The sequence below is a fragment of the Sceloporus occidentalis genome, unplaced genomic scaffold (genome assembly GCF_023333645.1).
Source record: "Sceloporus occidentalis isolate IW3139 unplaced genomic scaffold, rSceOcc1.0.p SCAF_5, whole genome shotgun sequence".
In the NCBI taxonomy this organism is placed as follows: Eukaryota; Metazoa; Chordata; class Lepidosauria; order Squamata; family Phrynosomatidae; genus Sceloporus; species Sceloporus occidentalis.
The window spans coordinates 186,630,761-186,649,129 of record NW_028316985.1 but is presented as its reverse complement, the minus strand read 5'-3'; the positions used below and the strand labels follow the sequence as shown (position 1 = coordinate 186,649,129).

General features: G+C 44.2%; 1 protein-coding gene across 1 annotated transcript in view; it reads right to left on the bottom strand.

Moving 5' to 3' along the window:
• Positions 1–983: 983 nt before the first annotated feature.
• Positions 984–18,369, bottom strand: part of LOC149313312 (sialoadhesin-like) — a 29,451-nt gene continuing 12,065 nt past the window's right edge. The window contains exons 9-21 of the mRNA XM_089527274.1: positions 17,689–17,946; positions 16,408–16,710; positions 15,824–16,087; positions 13,927–14,232; positions 13,362–13,613; positions 11,874–12,179; positions 10,559–10,810; positions 9,419–9,721; positions 8,176–8,430; positions 6,105–6,407; positions 5,534–5,642; positions 4,803–4,890; positions 984–1,687 (exon numbers count right to left, since the gene is read on the bottom strand). Coding sequence (XP_089383400.1) covers positions 1,556–1,687; positions 4,803–4,890; positions 5,534–5,642; positions 6,105–6,407; positions 8,176–8,430; positions 9,419–9,721; positions 10,559–10,810; positions 11,874–12,179; positions 13,362–13,613; positions 13,927–14,232; positions 15,824–16,087; positions 16,408–16,710; positions 17,689–17,946 — 3,131 coding nt within the window. The 3' untranslated portion in view covers positions 984–1,555. The remainder of the gene's footprint in view (positions 1,688–4,802; positions 4,891–5,533; positions 5,643–6,104; positions 6,408–8,175; positions 8,431–9,418; positions 9,722–10,558; positions 10,811–11,873; positions 12,180–13,361; positions 13,614–13,926; positions 14,233–15,823; positions 16,088–16,407; positions 16,711–17,688; positions 17,947–18,369) is intronic.

The window sequence follows — 18,369 nt, the reverse complement described above, 5'->3', positions numbered from 1 at the left end:
TGGACGCAAGCTCCAGGAACAGAGATTCCACCTCAACATTAGGAAGAACTTCCTGACAGTAAGGGCTGTTCAACAGTGGGACAGACTCCTTCCTCGGAGTGTAGTGGAGTCTTCTTCCTTAGAGGTCTTTAAACATAGCCTGGATGGCCATCTGTCGGGGATGTTTGATTGGGAGTTCCTGCATGGCAGAATGGGGTTGGACTGGGTGGCCCTTGTGGTCTCTTCCAACTATATGACTCTATGATTCTATATGAAGCTGAGGTCGGGGGGGGGGGGGAGATTCTTGGATACTAGAAAGCACTTTGCAAGTGTGGTTTCATAGAATCAGTTGGAAGAGATCTCAAGGGCCATCCAGTCCACCCCTCTTCTGCCATGCAGGAATACACAATCCAAGCACTCCTGACAGGTGGCCATCCAGCCTCTGTCCAGAAACCTCCAAAGAAGGAGACTCCACCACCTTCCAATGGAGCGTCTTCCACTGTTGAGCAACTCTTAGTGCTGGGATTGTTGAAACATCTTCTGTGCATAGTTTTTTGTGGGGTTTTCAGGCTATGTGGCCATGTTCTAGAACATGGCCACATAGCCCGAAAAACCCACAAAAAACTATGGATGCCGACCATGAAAGCCTTCGACTTTACATCTTCTGTGCATGATTCCTCATTGCACAAGGAGACAAGAAATAACAGGCACATTATCAAATAATGTACGCTACTCTTTCCATAATGCTGCTATTAGGCAGTAAGGTGGTATATAGGTCAGCCATTATGGAACTATATGAGTGTATGCTTACACTATACAATTAGGATCGTGTGTTACTTTCTATTACTGATCATCTCCCCTTTAAAAAAAAAACACTACCCACAATTATTTTTTAAAATGAACACAACAGCCCAAATCCTTCACAATCACTTGACTGTGCTCCCAAAGTAACATTTAAAGAGAGCGAGTAAATGTTACATCTCACAGTAAAAATGAAACAACAATACAGGTTGTGATTTTACTTTTAAAAGGTTGTTGGCCCATTGCCACAAAAGTGATTTGTAAAAGGTCACATTATTTGCAGCATGCTCTTTGCAAGCTCAGTGATGGAGAACGCGTGCGGTGGAGGTTGTGATGAGGTTGGCTGGATGAAGATAGTACTAGAGATCAAAGTGTTGGTGAAGCCCCTATTCTTTGATGATTGTGTTCTTTATTAGTGATGAATGTGTTGATACAGTTTGCATTTGTGGACTTAGTAATGGCATCCCCGGTGCAGCTGGAATTAACTGTACTTAGATGCAGGAAGTTAAAACAACAGAACCGCGGCTAGTTCTTTTGCATTTGTAAGTTCCCTCAACTACATCAGAGTCTTGGTGGTCCAATTTTGCCAGATCATTTTGTGGTGGAGGGCTGAGCCTAGTCTTAGGATGGATCAAGTCGCCTTCTTCTAGGGTTCAGGGGCCCATTCAGAATTATTGTCCTATCCAGGGACACCATTTAGTTGAACATTGGAGCCCTCCATGACTGACAAAGTCCTCTAGCAGTTCTGGCCCTACTAGAAGCTTCCACCCGTCCTTCACAAGGCACTGGTACGGCTCTGTCCAGGTGTTCCTTCTCTGGGGGCAGTTTCCATCTTTGCTTCCAGACGTCTATAGGGAAGGCAGAATCGCCCCAAAGATGGAGGAGTTTCTGGGTTTTGTTCATTCAGCTGAAAAAAGATCCAAGTACACAGGCTTCAATCTCATTGTTAGTCCCAACTAGAGTAGCACCGTTGAATCAATTAGGTTTACCAGTGTGTGGACTCGCCATCCCACAATTGATTCAGTGGGTTGACTTTAGTTGGGTGAGTCAAGATGGTGTGGATGCCTTTGGCTTTCTCTGCCAAAGAGGGATGGTGCCTGGCAAAACTACAGATCCCAGGATTCTGTACAATGGAGCCATGGCAGTTAAAGTGGTGCTGAACTGCATTATTGCTACAGTGTAGATGTATGGTGCTTTTTAATGTTGTAAGCCGCCTTGAATCCCAGCCTTGTGAGAAAGGTGGGATATACATGCATAATACTATAATATAGATGCATGCTCAGCTTGTTATACTTGCCATTGCTGCTAGCTGTGATGGTTTGTGCCTCAGTGGAGCAATGACTCTATTCCAGAGTTTTCATTCCAAGTCTACATGAGCTCTCCAAGGTGCTAGATTTATTCTAGAGAAAGAGGTCATCAGCACACTCTTTCCTTTCATGTTGAGGCTAAAATCTGCATTTGCTGCCCAGGATGCCCTTGTCTTTGCATCCCTTAATGGCTCCTATGAAGCCAAAGCAACCATGTACATATAGGAGGCTGTATGAAAACCAGGCCTGGCCTAACTGGAGAGAAATAATTTGGCATGCCCCCTTACATTTGGATGGATAAAACTGCAAAAATCTGATAGAGTGACAAAACAGGATAGAAATATTAAAGAGGTGAACTTGCTCCATTCTCAGAAGTCATTCGCTGCTTTGGATTCACCTCCATCCAGAACACTGACTCCTCCTATTCTTGCAATATTATAACAGTAGTGCATTGTTCAAAATGTGGGAAAGTTAATCTGCTTTGTTTTTATTGTATACTAATAAGTATTATTTTAGAGATATTTTAAGCATGTAATGTTTTAGAAAGCACTGTGCAAACTTTACAGCGCTCTATAAATAAATGTTAATAATAATAGTGATGATGATGATGATGATGATGATGATGATGATGATGTTAACTTTCAGGCCACAACTCCCAGAATCCTCCAGACAGCATGATTCCGGGAGTTGCAGTCCAAAAGAGTAAGTTTCCAGGCTTTGAGCAAAACAAGCAGAAGAATTTAGGGGCAGAGACAGCAACTATTGCATGCAAACACAGTTTCAATTGCTTCCCTCTTCTGAAACACATACCATTTCTATGAAGCAATTGCCTCTTCACAGAACAAGGGTGGAGACAGAGCATTTTTGTTAATGAAAGTGGAAACAAAGCATGCACTGCCTTTGCACGCACAAGGTCACAGGTTCGGTTGCAGGTATTTCCAAAGACCCCTGAAACCTAGGAGAGCTGCCAGGCTGAGCCTCCGTCATCTAGATTTCCGAAATCCAAAATACTCCCAAAAGCAAAACCTTTTTCATAGGTCTGAACACATTCAGGGGTAGCCGTGTTGGCCATTTAGTAAAGTCAAACAAAACCCCACCAAACAGTGATACCTTCATTGGCCAGCTGAAATGCCCAATATACGTGTTGCAAGCTTTCAAAGCTCCACTGGCTGCTTCTTTATCAGGCAAGATGTCACAAACCAAACAGGAGAGAAAAATTGGAGATGTTAGTAAGATGCCTGTGTTTTGTTGTTTGTGTCCTTAGTTAAGATGATATGGGGAGGGTACCTTTAGCAGGAGGGTATCTTTAGCTGGCTTGCAGCAAGTATATTATAATATTCTTGCAATATTATAACAGTAGTGCATTGTTCAAAATTGGCCAATAAAGGGATCACTGTTTGGTGGGTTTTTCTTTGATTTTTTTCATAGGTGTCTGAGATATTTCCACCTCTGTTTTCGGGTGGTTCATTGCACGCATACTTTGTTTCATGCACAAAACTATTTAAAATATTATGTATAAAATTAGCTTCAGGCTACGTGCACAAGGTGTATATGAAGCATACATGAATTTCATGTTTGGACTTGGGTCTCACCTCCTAAGAGACCTCCTTATGGATTTGCAAATCTTCCAAAATCTCAAAAAAAAAGAAGATCTAAAATCGCAAACACTTCTGTTCCTAAACATTTTGGACACAGGAGTTTCAACCTGTACGTAAGACAGGGCCTTCTCAGGGGTTGCCCCTTCCAACAGCAACTAAAGTCCTTTTTATTCAGTACTCACTGATGAGGCAGAGATTTTTTAATGGGATTGTACTTTTTATTGATGTTCTCTCAAATTGTATTTAATTTATCATCTCTTTCCATAGCTGCTGTTATTATGTGCTTGAGGTTAACTCCAACTTGTGGCAGCCCTATCGTATGTTTTCCTTGGCAAGGTTTATTACTCAGCAGGGGTTTGCCATTGCCTTCCTCTGAGGCTGATAGAAACGAATAGAAATAAAAATACAGTGGGTCCTTGCCTTACGCGGGGATCCGTTCTGGATCCCTCCACATAAGGCAAATTCTGCCTATGCTCAAGCCCCATTGTAAACAATGGGCCTCATGCATGGCGGCGCGGTGGCGCGTGGGGCACAACAGGTGCGCGCGCCCATTCAATTGAATGGGACGCACCACCCCTTCCGCTCCATGCGCACCCTGCAGCTTGAGTGCGTATGCTCAAACCGCATAAAGCGCGCCCGCGTATGACACAGGCACGCTGTATAAACAATATTAACAATATTGTTGGTTTTTTAAAAAAAATTGGCTGTGACTCCTTCTGAGTCTTAGGTTGGGAGAAAAGCGGGATGTAGTGCAAAGAAATGAACAAATATATAGTGAATAATCAATACTGAGTTAGAAGGACCCATAACCTGACCTTCAATGGCTCAGTACTATGGAATCCTGGGATTTGTAGTTTGTTGTGGCACCAGAGAACTGTTGCAACAGGGTAATGAAGGCAAAGCTCTTTGGCAATGAAGGCCTTCTGGCAGAGAAGGCCAAATATCTCAGCATCAAACTCCATTATTTCTACAGTGGGGATGCAGCTCATGCTCTCCTGCCATCAGTCTGAATGGTTTTCCCAAAAGGAAACCTTTTAGGGATTCAGTTTGTGCTTCTTGCTGAGCAAGGACTCTCGCAATAAAGCGATTTCCCTGGAGCAGGGAGGTTTTATTTCACCTGGACTGTCTCCTCCCTCGTTTCCATCTCCTCTGGTCCGTCGTTCTTGCGTTTCCACTCTTTGCATCTTTGGAAGCCTTCGCTTATCCTGGGAAATATAAGAAGGATTGGTGAGACATCGTCCCTGGGAATGACCCCAGAACTGTAGCAACAGCCCACCAGTAAGCCGTTTTATTGGGGCAGGCCCTTTTCTCCAATACCCTGAAAAGTACACTATTGGGAACATGGGGACAGTCCCTCCCCGGAGAGGTCAGGCGGGGGCCTTCCTTTCCTAGCCTTTCACTCCCAGGTGAAGACCATTTCTATTTTAGCAGGCCTCTGAAGGATGATTGTTCTTGGGTGCTTTCATGTCATTTCCAATTTATGGTGACACTAAGGCAAACCTGCTATGGGGTTTTCCTGGCAGATTTGTTCAGGGGAAGTTTCCCTTTACGTTCCTCTGAGGCTGAGAGAGTGTGACTTAGAATCTTAGGCGCAGTACAGACCACCGAAAAATGACAGCCTGCTGGCACCTGTTTTTCCTCTGGAGGGAAGCCACAGCCGCCAAACCACGCGGCTTCCCTCGGCGGAAAAAGAACCCGCGAAAAGCGGGAAATTAATCCATCTTCTTCAAGAAGCACAGATTCTTTCTCAGCCTACTGGTTTAGTCACAGAAGACTTGGAAGGGACCCCAAAAGCCCTTTAGTCCAACACACTGCCAGAACGGGAACCCATCATCCTCAGAAACTTACTGGGGATAGTTCTTTTTCATCCCAAACACCAAGCCAGAAAGAACAGCCACAGCAACCAAGGCAATGAAGATTCCAGCTAGGATCTTGAACAAACGCAGGTCAGAAAGTGCTGTAGGCAAAGATGGAGACACCATTACTTTCAGGGCTATGAAAAAGAAAACACTAGGACCAAACCCACGAAACCTTATGTTAGCTTTTCTCCGAATCAGTACTTTACAGGAGTGTTGGACTACAGTCCCCTGCAACCCCAGCCATCATGGGGTCTGGTGGCTTCCATAGCAGTGGTTTTTAGCCTAAATTTTAAGGAAGCTACCTAAGGTGTTGAACCCTTTGGAGGATGTGGAGCACACTCTTTGGAAGCCTGGGCTTAAAACTGGAATGGATTTGCAGCCTCCACCAGCTGACCAGAGAAAATGGGAGGCCAAATATAAAAACTTGGTGCTCACAGTACATAATGGTATTCATCACAGTACTTCATATGTGTGCAAGACTTAGTCCACTTAGTCAACTATAAAGGGACCTCCATCTCCTGAAAAAGCTTTATCCATGGCTACCACCTGTTTCTACTCACTTTCTGCCCTGAAGTCAATAACACTGGCTGCATCACCAAGTTGGTTGCCAACCTGGCACACATAATGCCCCGAATCCCCTGCTTTGATGTCCTGAATCTCCACTCTCAGGCTGTTGTAGGATGAAAAGACGATGAAGCGCCGACCAGCGGTCAATCTGGAGCTGTTGGTGCTAGCCACCAGCTGGCCTCCTTTGTATAACGCCATCCTGGAGCGTGGGTGGCTATCGACCTGGCAGGAAATGATGCCCACTCTTCCATTTTGGTTGTCCAAGTAGGCACTCATGGTGGGGTCCTTGGGCGGATCTAGGTGGATAAGAAGACCAGGATTGGTGTACTGGATTAGACCAAGGTCTGGTTAGTTCAACAGGGGGATTCACTCTCTCAAATGGAAGTGGACTCTCCTTCGCTGGATGTTGTGAAACAGCAATTGGATGGTTGTTTTCAGTAATGTGTTATCTGGGGATTCTTGCATGGCAGGGGGTTGGATTTGATGGCCTTTGGGGGTCCTTCAAGGTCTATTATTGCAGTATCCTGATGATGAGTTAATAGAAGCAGAAGAGGAAGATCTGATAGGAACAAGCGGAAGCTCTGGAAACCCTCCATAGAACAAGTGGTTTGACTTGGTTTGGGACAGAGCTCACAAAAGTTCATTTTCTAGATGATTCTAAGAAGTTTAGCCCCAAAAGGTAACTCTTTCAAGCTCTCTTTTTGGGACCCTTCTGCAGACACACAGACAGGCTTTAGTAGAAAATGCCCACAGGTTCTCAGCTTCCCCTGCAATCATGAAGATTATGAACTTATCTTTTGTAAAAGGATTTTTAAAAGAGGTTATTGGTTTCATAACTCAAGAGTTGTCATTCAGAAATGATTTATTCCAAAAAAATAGATATGCAGGCAGGCCCTTAACATGTATGTGTGCAAAACCCACACATGCACACAGACGCACACTAGGAAGTGCTATGGAAGCTTTTCTGTTAAAAGTGCATAAAGATTAGAGATTTAGACTTTTTCTGTAGTCGCACTGTTAGTATGCATGAAAGGACAAACTACAAGAGACTCAGTGGAGCAGCAGGAGGCAGGGCCTTGCACCTTTTAGAGAAGTGCAGGACAGCTTTGAGTGGAGCTTAGAGGAGTTACTTTTTTGGCTATAGTTCTTTGCATTCTCTGGGTGTTGTAATCCAAAAAAGTAAGCACACCTGTTTAAACTCTCCAAGGGGAAAACCATTTGGCTTGGAAATCAGTGACACCTGATGCTCATGGGGAGGGAGAAAGGATCAACAGTCGCACAGCTTTGGGGAGGTGTTTTGGGTTTATTTTAAATACAAACATAGTGGTGGGGAAGCTGGGTAGATTTAGGCTGGGGGAGAGAAGGTTAAGAGGGGACATGATGCCCATATAGAAATCTTTGAAGGGATTTGACATTGAGGAGGGAGCAAGCTTGTTTTCTGCTGCTCCAGAAAATAGGAGCCGGAACAATGGATGCAAGCTGCAGGAAAAGAGATTCCACTTCAACATTAGGAGGAACTTCCTGAGAGGAAGGGCTATTTAACAGTGGAAGATACTCCTTCAGAGAGTGATGGAGTCTCCTCCTTTGGAGATGTGTAAACAGAGGCTGGATGTCCATCTGTTGGGAGCGCCTTGAGGATTGAACTGGATGGCCCTAGGAGTCTCTTCCAACTTTATGGAGTTTATCATACTGGGGCTGATTTCAGCATTAAAGAGAGATTAAAGTGCATTTAAAGCATCCCACAAATGAAGCAGGAATGGTGAGTAATTGTGCCAATGCTTATCACACAATAAAGTGATATTGGAAATGCATTGCTGCTGAAATCCCGAAAGTGAAAATATGTGCGTTAATGCTTCCTTGTGACCACTTTAATGGCGGGTTTTGTGTGGCATCGTGTGAAATCATTACGTGTAATTACGCAATTTTCCTGGGATATTCAAAGATAAACTCCAGATGTTCTTCATGTGATAAACTCCTATGATTTTAGGATCCTACGAATGGCAAGTCAACACTCATGTGAATCCCTTTGACTGAATGGGTCTCCTCAATCACAGCTGCACTCACAATGGACATTCAAGTTGATCAAGGTGGATGTCACACGTCCCGTCATGCCCTCTGCCTGGCATTGGTATGAGCCAGCGTCATCTCTGGACACGCCGTCCAGGAGGAGTGATGGATCAGGGCCCTCTCGGACATGCCTGCCATTCTTGTACCAGGTGTAATTCATTTCACCCGCTGCCCGGCTGGCAATCACACAGGTCAAGTTGGCCGAGGCTCCTTCCTGAATATCCAGGCCAGGATCGATTGTGATCCTTGCACCTGAGGAGGGAAAGACCATGAGAGAAAATTATTTACCTATCCCCCCCCCCCCATGGGACTAACACATTTTGACAGCCAAAAGGTCTCTGAGGCTGCATTCGCACTGCAGAAATAATCCAGTTTGACTCCTGTTTAATTGCCATGGCCCAATGCTATGGAACCACAGTTTACTGTATCCAGGGAAGGTTATATGCCTCACAAAACTACAATACCCAGAATTCCATAGCATTGAGCCATGGCAGTTAAAGTGGTGTCAAACTGGATTTTTTTCTGCAGTGTGGATGCAGCCTGAGTGGTCTGGGAAAAAAGAGAGAAAAAACTGAGTGATTCACATAATAGAAAAAAAACACAATAAAACGGAAGAACAATGAAAATGGATTTAAAAGGTAAAGCAAAACAGAACAGCTGAAACTGAATAATAAAACTTACTTAATGGTCTTGGGAGTTTATCACTTGGAGAAAATCCTGTGCAGAAACAGGGGCTTAAATCAGAGGAAAAAACACAAAAGCGGGTTGATTTTCAAACACCATCGTTGTGAAAGTGATGTCAACCCAAATGGAAAGTAGACAGAAAGTAGACAAAAGTAGACAACAGAAAGTAGACAGAAGATAGACAAAAGCCGCTCCTTTTTACTTTTGGAAAATCCTAAAAGTAAAAAGGAGTGGCTTTTGTCTACTTTCCATTCAGGTTAACACCACTTTAACAACGACATGTGTGAAAATCAACCCAGGTTGTTGCAGGTTGTTTCCAGCTTTTAAGTCCCATTTTTTTCATGGGATTTCCCCCATGTGATAAACTCCTCAGTATCAGACTGGACCCTGAGGCTGCATCCGCACTGCGGAAATAATCCAGTTCGACACCACTTTAACTGCCATGGCTCAATGCTATGGAATGCTGGGAAGTGTAGTTTGTTGTAGCACCAGAGCTCTGGAATGTGTATTCCCTCTAATAATTTTATTTCCTCTCCCGCAAACAAGGAGCACTTACTATCCACACCAAAGTGTATGGAGGCGGTGGATCTCCCATAAGTGTTGTTAGCCAAACAGCGGTACTGCCCTTCGTCCTGCAAGAGTAGCTCCCGGATTTCCACTTTCAAGGAATTCTGGGCCAAGTGGACACTGAGCCGCTGGTCTGGCAAGCCCCCAGAAGTCCTGCTAGAAGCCACAATGGTGTCTTCTCTATACAAGGTCAGGTCGGACGGCGGGTAGCTCTCAACCATGCATTGTATGACAGCCTGGTTCCCAGACTGAGTCTCCAGGAAGGAGGTCAAGGAGGGCTTCTTAGGAGCATCTGTTGGAGAAAAGAGGATGCTGTGGGTCAGAGAGAAGAGGAGAAGACCTTCCTGCCCATGATAGGATCACAGCAATGTCTGGGAGGACTGGCAGGGAAGTGAATCTGCTCTCGTTTTTATGCAGTTCCTCTCTTGTTTTTTCTTGGGCAGTGAATCTACTCTCAGTTTTTATCAAAGTCCTCTCTTGCATTTTTTGCTTGGGATAGCAGATCTATTCACAGTTTTATGAGAATCACCTTCTGGTTTCCATGCTCCCAAATGCAGTGAATCAACTCTCATTTTTTATAAGAATCCATAAATATTCTTAAAACATAGGGTTTTTTGTGGCTTTTTCAGACTATGTGGCATGTTCTAGAAGAGTTTATTCCTGATGTTTTGCCAGCATCTGTGGCTGGCATCTTTAGAGAATGCATTATCTGAAGATGCCAGCCACAGATGCAGGCAGAACGTCAGGAATAAACTCTTCTAGAACATGCCACATAGCCCAAAAAAGCCAACTATGAAAGCCTTCGACTTCACCCATAAAACAAATTATGGATTTGAGGGGAGGGGTCAGCTATTCCCCACTTGATTTTACAAGAATCCGTTCTCAGTTTTATGAGAACTTGTCCTCAGTTTCTTTTCAGGGATGGCAAAGCCACTCTCAGTTCTATGGCAATTCCTCCTGTTTCCAGGAGCTTTCCCACTGCCAAATTTTCATTGGTAATAAAGTCCCACACCTCCTTCCAACCAATTCCAAAATGCAGGCCGATCTGCACCTTGCCCCACACCATGTTTCCACTGTTCACAAACCATACCCAAGAGGCTATTCTGTCCATAAGCGCAAAGGTACTTACAGAGCACATGCAAGGCAGCAGGGGGAGAAGTCCGGATTCCCCTCTCACTACGAACTTGGCAGGAGTATGTGCCCATATCGCTGGCGGACACAGCATGGAACTGAAGAGAAGGAGCTGAATCCTCGATCAACCACTTTGCATTCTTGTACCAAGTGTAAAGAGAATTGGACATGGATGCAGTGTCTTCACAGGTGAGGGAGACATGCTCTCCCTCACGCACATCTGAGATGGGCTGGATCACAACCCGGGTGGCTGCAAAGAGAGACAAGAACAGGGCTGAAATGGGTGAAAGCTAAAGAAGGAAAGTTTGGCTAAGGAACTGTTGAGCTGAGCAGAGGCGTCATTAGGAGGATACAGGGAGTGTAGACTGCCCTGGGTGACACCATAAGTGGGGTGACTCCATGGCCATCACCCAAGTTTCCCAATGACATGACATCCTCCTGCCTTTTGGCAGAAATGGGATGTAGTGTTTGCATCTCTTTAAGAAAAGGGAAGCTCAGCAGAAGAGAAAGCATGGCCAGAAAGTGAGCTTCAAACTCCCTCTGGACTTTCTGAGTTCCTCCATTCTCCTGGTATGGCCTAGCCCCAAACATGTGAGAGGGAGAGAGAGAGAGAGAGAAGAAGAAGTCAGGAGAACTGGGGAGTGAGCAACCATAGGAGGAGGCTGCTGGCTCTCATTGATACAAGAGCCTCTTGCTTCAGGAATGGGGTGAAGGAGGAAACCAGGGAATCTTCCCCCTTCCTAACTCCCAAAACAGGAGGTGGTCATGTCATCAGGAAAGAGCATCCTTCTCCTGTGGGAGTGGGATGAAGGAGGAATCCAGGGAATCCTCCTCCTCCTGACTCCTGTAGCAGGAGGCTGATGTCTCTCTTTGACACAACAGCCTCCTGCTTTGGGAGCTAAGAGGATGAAGAATCCCTGGATTCCTCCTACACTCCACTCCTAAGGCAGGAGACTCCAGCTTTGGGAGTTAGGAGGACAAACAGTTGTTTAGGAGTTGTTTCTGTCACAACTATTGCCATTACATCCAGGGATATACAGGAATGATGATTTATGAGTGAGATGAGTACAAAAAACATTACTAAGGTTTCTGTATCTTCTGGTGTGAGAGAAGGTCAATGTGTGTGTGTGTGTGTGTGACACTTCAAACCCCCTGGACCCAAGCTTCTCTACCACAATTATGTCTGGCAGATTTTATTCTAATCGGTCATTAGTCTGAATCATCACCACCACTGCGACCGCCACCACTGTTATCATTGTGGAAAGTGATAAGTTCTGATCTGGGATAAGAATGGTTTAAACATGGTTACTCACTCTCCACCGTGAAGTCTAAGGAGGTGCTTGTCTGGCCGATTCCGTTACTCGCCAGACACTCGTATGTCCCTTCATCATCTGGGCTGACATCTTTGATCTCCAGCCTCAAGGAGTTTGGAGAGGAAGCTGCCTTCAGCTTATGGTCCAGCGCTCTGTTCACTTGGGAGGAACTGGCTGCCAGAACTTGGTTGGCTCGACGGAGAGACAGCATGGAGATGGGGTTGCTCTCAACGGTGCACACAATGACGGCCAACTTCCCTTTCTGGGTCTCCAAGAATGACTTCACCAAAGCATTCCTGGGTGGATCTTCCAGAAAAAGAGGGAGAAAGGCAGGGGGAGAAATCAATAGATCCCTTGAGCTGGAGCTTCACAGCAGAAAAGTCACGGAACATGATTTTCTCTCGATACACATATGGAGGACATCATGAAGATCATGACTGTTGGGACTTGAGAAGCACTAGCAGGTGTGGGGTGGACCTTACAAAAGTTACATTTCTGACTACAAATCCACTAATCCACCACCACCAGAGATTCTTAGAGTTGTGGTCAAAAATAACTTTTCTAACCAGTGCTTTTTTCTCATTTCACTTGTCTTGATTCCATAGATGACATAGCCAGGACCTGAAGGTAGCATGTTAAAATTAACTATTGATTTAGTTACTTGCTTCTTTATGAGCATCAGGGGCCAATGACATTAAATTTTGACATCAGAACAAATGACCCACTGAAGAACTACCTTCACAACAAGATAAACATTACAAACAGATTGTCCTTATTGCTAACTTTTTAAAAAAAAAAAAAAATTTATTGAGACACACCAAACATAAAATATGTACAGACTTCACATACAATGAACGGTTGTTCTATAAGACTCCCTCTCACCCACCCCCTACTTATAGCGGTTAAATCTTCCTGGGTTCCCCTCTATCTTCTCCATCTACTTGCTCTCACTGGTGTTCTCCTTATTAATGTCCCTCTTATCTACTTGATCTTCCATCATCTTCTACAATCTTGCTCCCGTTGTCTATTTACTCTTTCCTTCTTCACTTGCTAACTTCCTCCCCTTAACTGCTATCTAATTTGACCCAGCGGTTACGTCCTTATTGCTAACTTTTAACTATGTGGTTCTGTTCCCTTTTCACCAGTGTGGTGAAATCTACTCTATGAAATCTACTCTCCCATAACTTCAGACCACTAGATTTGGTTCTCTGTAGCAGCCCTTGAGATATTTAAAGAGGACAATCACCTCTCAGTTTTATCTTCACTAGCCTGAACATGCCTAGCTCCTTCAACCTTCGTACCTCTTATCATCCTCATTGCCCTTCAGTGTTAAGATCTCAGACACTTCACCACAGAATCATCACCAAAAGGTCACATGGCTCTCCTCCAAAGGAAATTAAATCTGGGGGGAGTTCATCCCCAACCTCTCATTCCTTGGGCCATGAAAGTGAGCAGCAGTTCCAAATCTCACCCCTTCTTGGTACCTACAGAGGACATTCAGGATGCCCAAGGAGGAGTTCCGAATCCTTTCCTGAGCCTTAACAGTGCAGTAGTAGGTTCCAGCATCAGCGACGGAGGCATGGGGAAGCACCAGTATCTTGGATGGGCCCTCTGCCCACCACTGGTTGTGCTTATACCAGGTATAATGCAATTCGCTAGCTGTGTCACTGTCAACCGCACAGGTCAAGTTCACTGAGTTCCCTTCCAGGACATCCGGAGGTGTGATCCAAATCCTTGCAGCTGCATATAAGGCAAAAAAAAGTGGTTTGCTGTGGGCACATCTAGAAAGGAGAGCATTTTTGCAGTGTTTCTGGATAGGCCAAACAAACGTGAAGGTTTAGAGTGAGGCGGTTAGGGGTTGCCTAGAGAAGAATCAAGGTTTAAGAGTGCAATCCAAAAGGGATGGCTCTTCAGCAGTGAGAACTGGTGGTTCCTGTATCAGTGGAGAGGTTGGCAAGGACTGTAGCAAAGGAAATGTTTCTGGTACAGTGCGTGGAGCAGTCTTTCTCCCGGCAGAAGCTGCTGGGCATTTCACTGCCTCTCTGACACTTACCATTTGCAGTGAACTTGACCTTGGAGCTCCCATTGCCGTACATGTTGCTGGCTGAGCAGACATAGTCTCCTTCATCTTCCATCACCACGTCCCAGATCTCCATTCTCAGGCTGTTGTATGTTGCAGAAGTCTTGATTCGTGGTGGGTTGTGTTTGGGATGGGAGCTGATGCTGGAAGCCAGGACCTCCTTCCCCTTGGAGATTTCTAGATGGGCTTGAGGTTCACTTTCAGCTGTGCACTGCAAAACCGCCACTGGGCTGCCCTCGGTCCGAAGAAAGGAGGTTATCAGAGGTTTCCTGGGTGGGTCTGTGGATGAGATTGAGAAAGAAAGATTCCACCTTTCCCCTAATATGAGAGATGCTCTTGCTGTTGTTATGTGCCTTCAAGGTGACCTCAGTACTGTGACCAGTTTTGGGCACCACAATTCAAAATGGATGTGGACAAATTAGACCATGTCCAGAAGAGGGTGACCAAACTGGTGAAAGGTCTGGAAACCACCAAGCCCTATGAGGAGCATCTCAGGGAGCTGGGTAGATTTATCCTGGAGAAGAGATGGTTAAGAGGTGACATGTGAGCCCTGTTTAAGTATTTGAAGGGGTGTTGTGTTGAGGATGGAGCAAGCTTGCTTTCTACTGCTCCAGAGAATAGGGCACGGAGCAATGGGTGCAAACAACATAAATAATAAATAAATAAAACTTTTATTTATATCCCGCTTTTCTGTGACAAGACAATCAAAGCAGCTTACAACACATTAATATCCACATTTACAAATTTTGCTTCAATTTCGCATTCTAGTCTCTGAGGCAGCAGAGAACAAACTCACTCCATTTTCCAAAAGCCCCCCCCCCCCTTTAGTTGCCTGCTATCTCACCTCTCCAAGGAGAAAAGCTAAACCTTTTTGCATGCAAAGCAGGTTTGGAGAAAAGGTAGCTCCAGTTGATCCATGATGGCTGGAGGATTCATATAGAATCCTAGACTTGGAAGGGGATTCATGGACCATTAAGAAAGCTCTCGTCCTAATACAGGTTGAGTCTCCCTTGTCCAAAATGCTTGGGACCATTTTTTAAAATTTTGTTTATTTTTTATTTTCACTTGTTTTTACTCTATTAATTGTTATGTATTTTGCTTTAACTTTGCTGTTGTTATAGTTATTATGTATTTTGTTGGGATTTGAACCTGTGTTGAGGGACTGGGGAAGGAGTTAATTATGAATTTTATTAGATTGTAATGTTTTTATTTTCTTTGTTTGATTGCTATTGTATTTGTTAAATTGTTATTGTATTTGTTAAATTTGCTTGATTGCTTTTGTAATTGTATTTGTATCTTATTGTAATTTTTATATTGTATTTCCCCACTGCTGTTTGCTGCCCGGATTCCTCATGATTGGGCGGGATACAAATAAATTATATTATTATATTATTATTATTTTGGATTTGGGGTTGATTTTGGAATACCTGTATTTGCACATACAGAGATATATCTTGGAGATGGGATCCTGATCTAAACACATTTATTTTTGTTTCATGTATACCTTATACATGTAGCCAGAAGGTAATTTTTATACAACATTTTAAATAACTGTGTGCATAAAACAGATTTGTGTACATTGAACCACCAGAAAGCAAAGGTATCCCTATCTCAGCCACCTCTGTGGACCACTTTGAATTTGAGAGTACTTTGTATTTCAGATAAAGAAGACTCAACCAGTATTTTACTGGGATGCAAGTAGGCCTTGTCAGTTCATTTTGGTTTTGGGAATATTTCAGATTTTGGAATTCCTGATAAGGGAGACTTGGCCTGTAAAAGTAAATTTTCCAAGCTTTGGTTCCAGCCAGAATGAGAACTATGCACAACACTCAAGGAGATGAGATGATATTGCCATAAAAATGCTACTTACAAAAGACGGTTATGCTGACTGATGGGGAGATACTGATCCCGGTTTCATCTGGCGTGTAAACCTTGCAGAAGTAGGACCCGGCTTCTTCGCTGGTTATGTGCTGGAAGCTGAGCGTGCCACCACTGTGGCTCCCCTGAACACGCTTGCTGTTTTTGTACCAGGAGAAGGTTGAGTCATCGGGAACATTTCCCATCACATCACAGGTGAGGCTAACTGTATCCCCTTCCAGCACTTCTGGGGACGGCGTGACTAGAACCCGGGCCGCTGGATCCCAGAGAAAAGCCACAGAGAAATGGGAGTTAAACAGAACAACCATGGATTGTCAGTCTACAGTGGAAGTTTTCACAGAAGCAACTGGCAGATCCCATATCAGTAGGGTAGTGAATCTGCTCTGGGCTTTAGTCTGAACATTACAGGAGCTAACTCAAACTGTAGAAACCCAATTCTGCATGAGTTTCAGCGTCTTGGATCGCTCCTTTAAAGTTCAAGCTAAAAACCAGAGTGGATTGACTAGCCCATTGATGTGGGTCCCACTTATTTGATTGTTAATAACAATGGTTGCAACCAGCTTTGGTGGGACTCACTTTGCACATGGAAGTAGAGCAATCGGGAGGAGGAACCGTATGCATTGGTTGCTGTGATGTTGTAGCTGCCCTCATCCTCTGGCACAACGCCTCTCATCTCCACCCGCATGGCATTCTGGCTTAATGTGATACTGATCCGGTCCTCAGTGCTGCTTGTCTTCAAACTGCTAGAAGCCACAACTTTGTCTCCTTTATACAGAACAAACTGTGCTGGGGGTTTGCTGTCCACTGAAATCTGGAAAATGGCTACCCTTCCCCTCTCAGTCTCCATGAAAATGACCATCTGAGGATTCCCAGGAGGGTCTGAAAAAGAGAACACACATGCATGCTCTAGCGCTATGCTCAACCAGTGGTGGCTAGTAGCTCAGAACTCTCTGACGGAGAAGGCTAAATATCTCACAAAACTACAAATCTGAGAACTCCTTAGCTTGGAGCCATGGCAGTTAAAGTACTGTCAAACTGCATTATTCCTGGAGTGCCCATTAGACCAATGAGCTGAGTTGAAACATTTACATTTTCTACAATTTTGCCGGACTTTTCTTGGACGGTGGCAGCAAAATGCATTAATTTTTTCCAATGTGATTGGTTTTTATTTCCCTCCCTCTCCCAGAGTATGCATTAAAATTATACAAGACAAAATGCCATCCTCAAGCAGAGCAATTCTTAGCTCCATATCTACAAGAGCTTTTTAAAAATTAATGTTAAGAGTGTTGTAAAGTCGGTCTGAAAGAGATAGCTGCTTGAAGGTGAATCAGGGGAGATGAGCTCTTACAAATGCAAGTGATATTCAAAGAAAGGAATATTTTGGAAGCAGAACATGGTCTTTCAAGGGCAGTTGAGTCTGATGCTCAATGCAAAGGAATATCTGAATGCTCTGGGACATTTACAGCCAAACAACCATTAACAATAGTTAATGATTCTCCAAAGCAATACTGAGTATTACAGCTAGTAAATAAATAAGAAATACTTATTTGGCCTAGGACTAATGGTTGCCCCAATTACTCCTTTTATTCCTGAGTGTAGAGCTGGAATCTTGTATCCCATATTTTTCTCCCAATCTAGCCCTGTCTTCCTCTGGAAATGCTGGACACATGACTAGCTAGCCATGTTGCATATAAAGCTGTCTGGGGATAATGGGGTTTTGAAGTCCGACATGTTGTTCTGAGAAACGCTGGGCACTATAACAAGCACATTTGCAAAATTATATAAACATTTAGCAATACGTCAAGTCTAATTTTGCAGCATTTTTAAAAAAAGCAACCGGAAAGGCAGCACTCTTACAGAGCACAGACAGGACGATGGGGTCAGAGTTTTTGCTGGTTGTTGGAGTTTCCACTCGGCAGTGATATGTCCCAGCATCCTTTCTTGCCACATGCTGGAATTCCAATGAATCCCTGAGGGCCTCCAAAAGTGGGAGACCATCCTTGTACCAGGTGTAGTTGGTTGAAGTGGAAGAATTGCTGGTCCTCAGGGCACAAGAGAGATGGACGGATTCCCCTTCCTGCATCTCTGATGATGGCATGGCAATAATCCTTGCAGCTACAAGACAGTTGGATGGGAAGAAAGACAAAAAAGTCGGTCAGAGAAGAAGTGGAAAGATGGCCAAGCAGCAGAGAAGTATTGACCAAGAGCTGTTCACAGAAGGGATGACTCTTTTCTGAGAAAGCAGCCATGCTTCCCCCCACTCAGAATTTGGAAACAACATCACCATCATCATCATCACTAGCTAGATTAGGATATAGCTTTTATGTAAATAGAGATTAAAGCCATTAGTAAACTTTTGTTCTGAACTACAAGCTCCTTGTGTTGTTTTTGGAGTCAGTTTCAGTTCTTAGGGAAGCATAGGGCCCATACAGACAGGTCGAAATAAAGCTGCTTCGGATCACTTTAGAAGTATGCTGTTTAAATGACAGACACATCTTAAGAGGCCAGAAGCTGCGCCATAGCTGTGCTCCGGTCCTT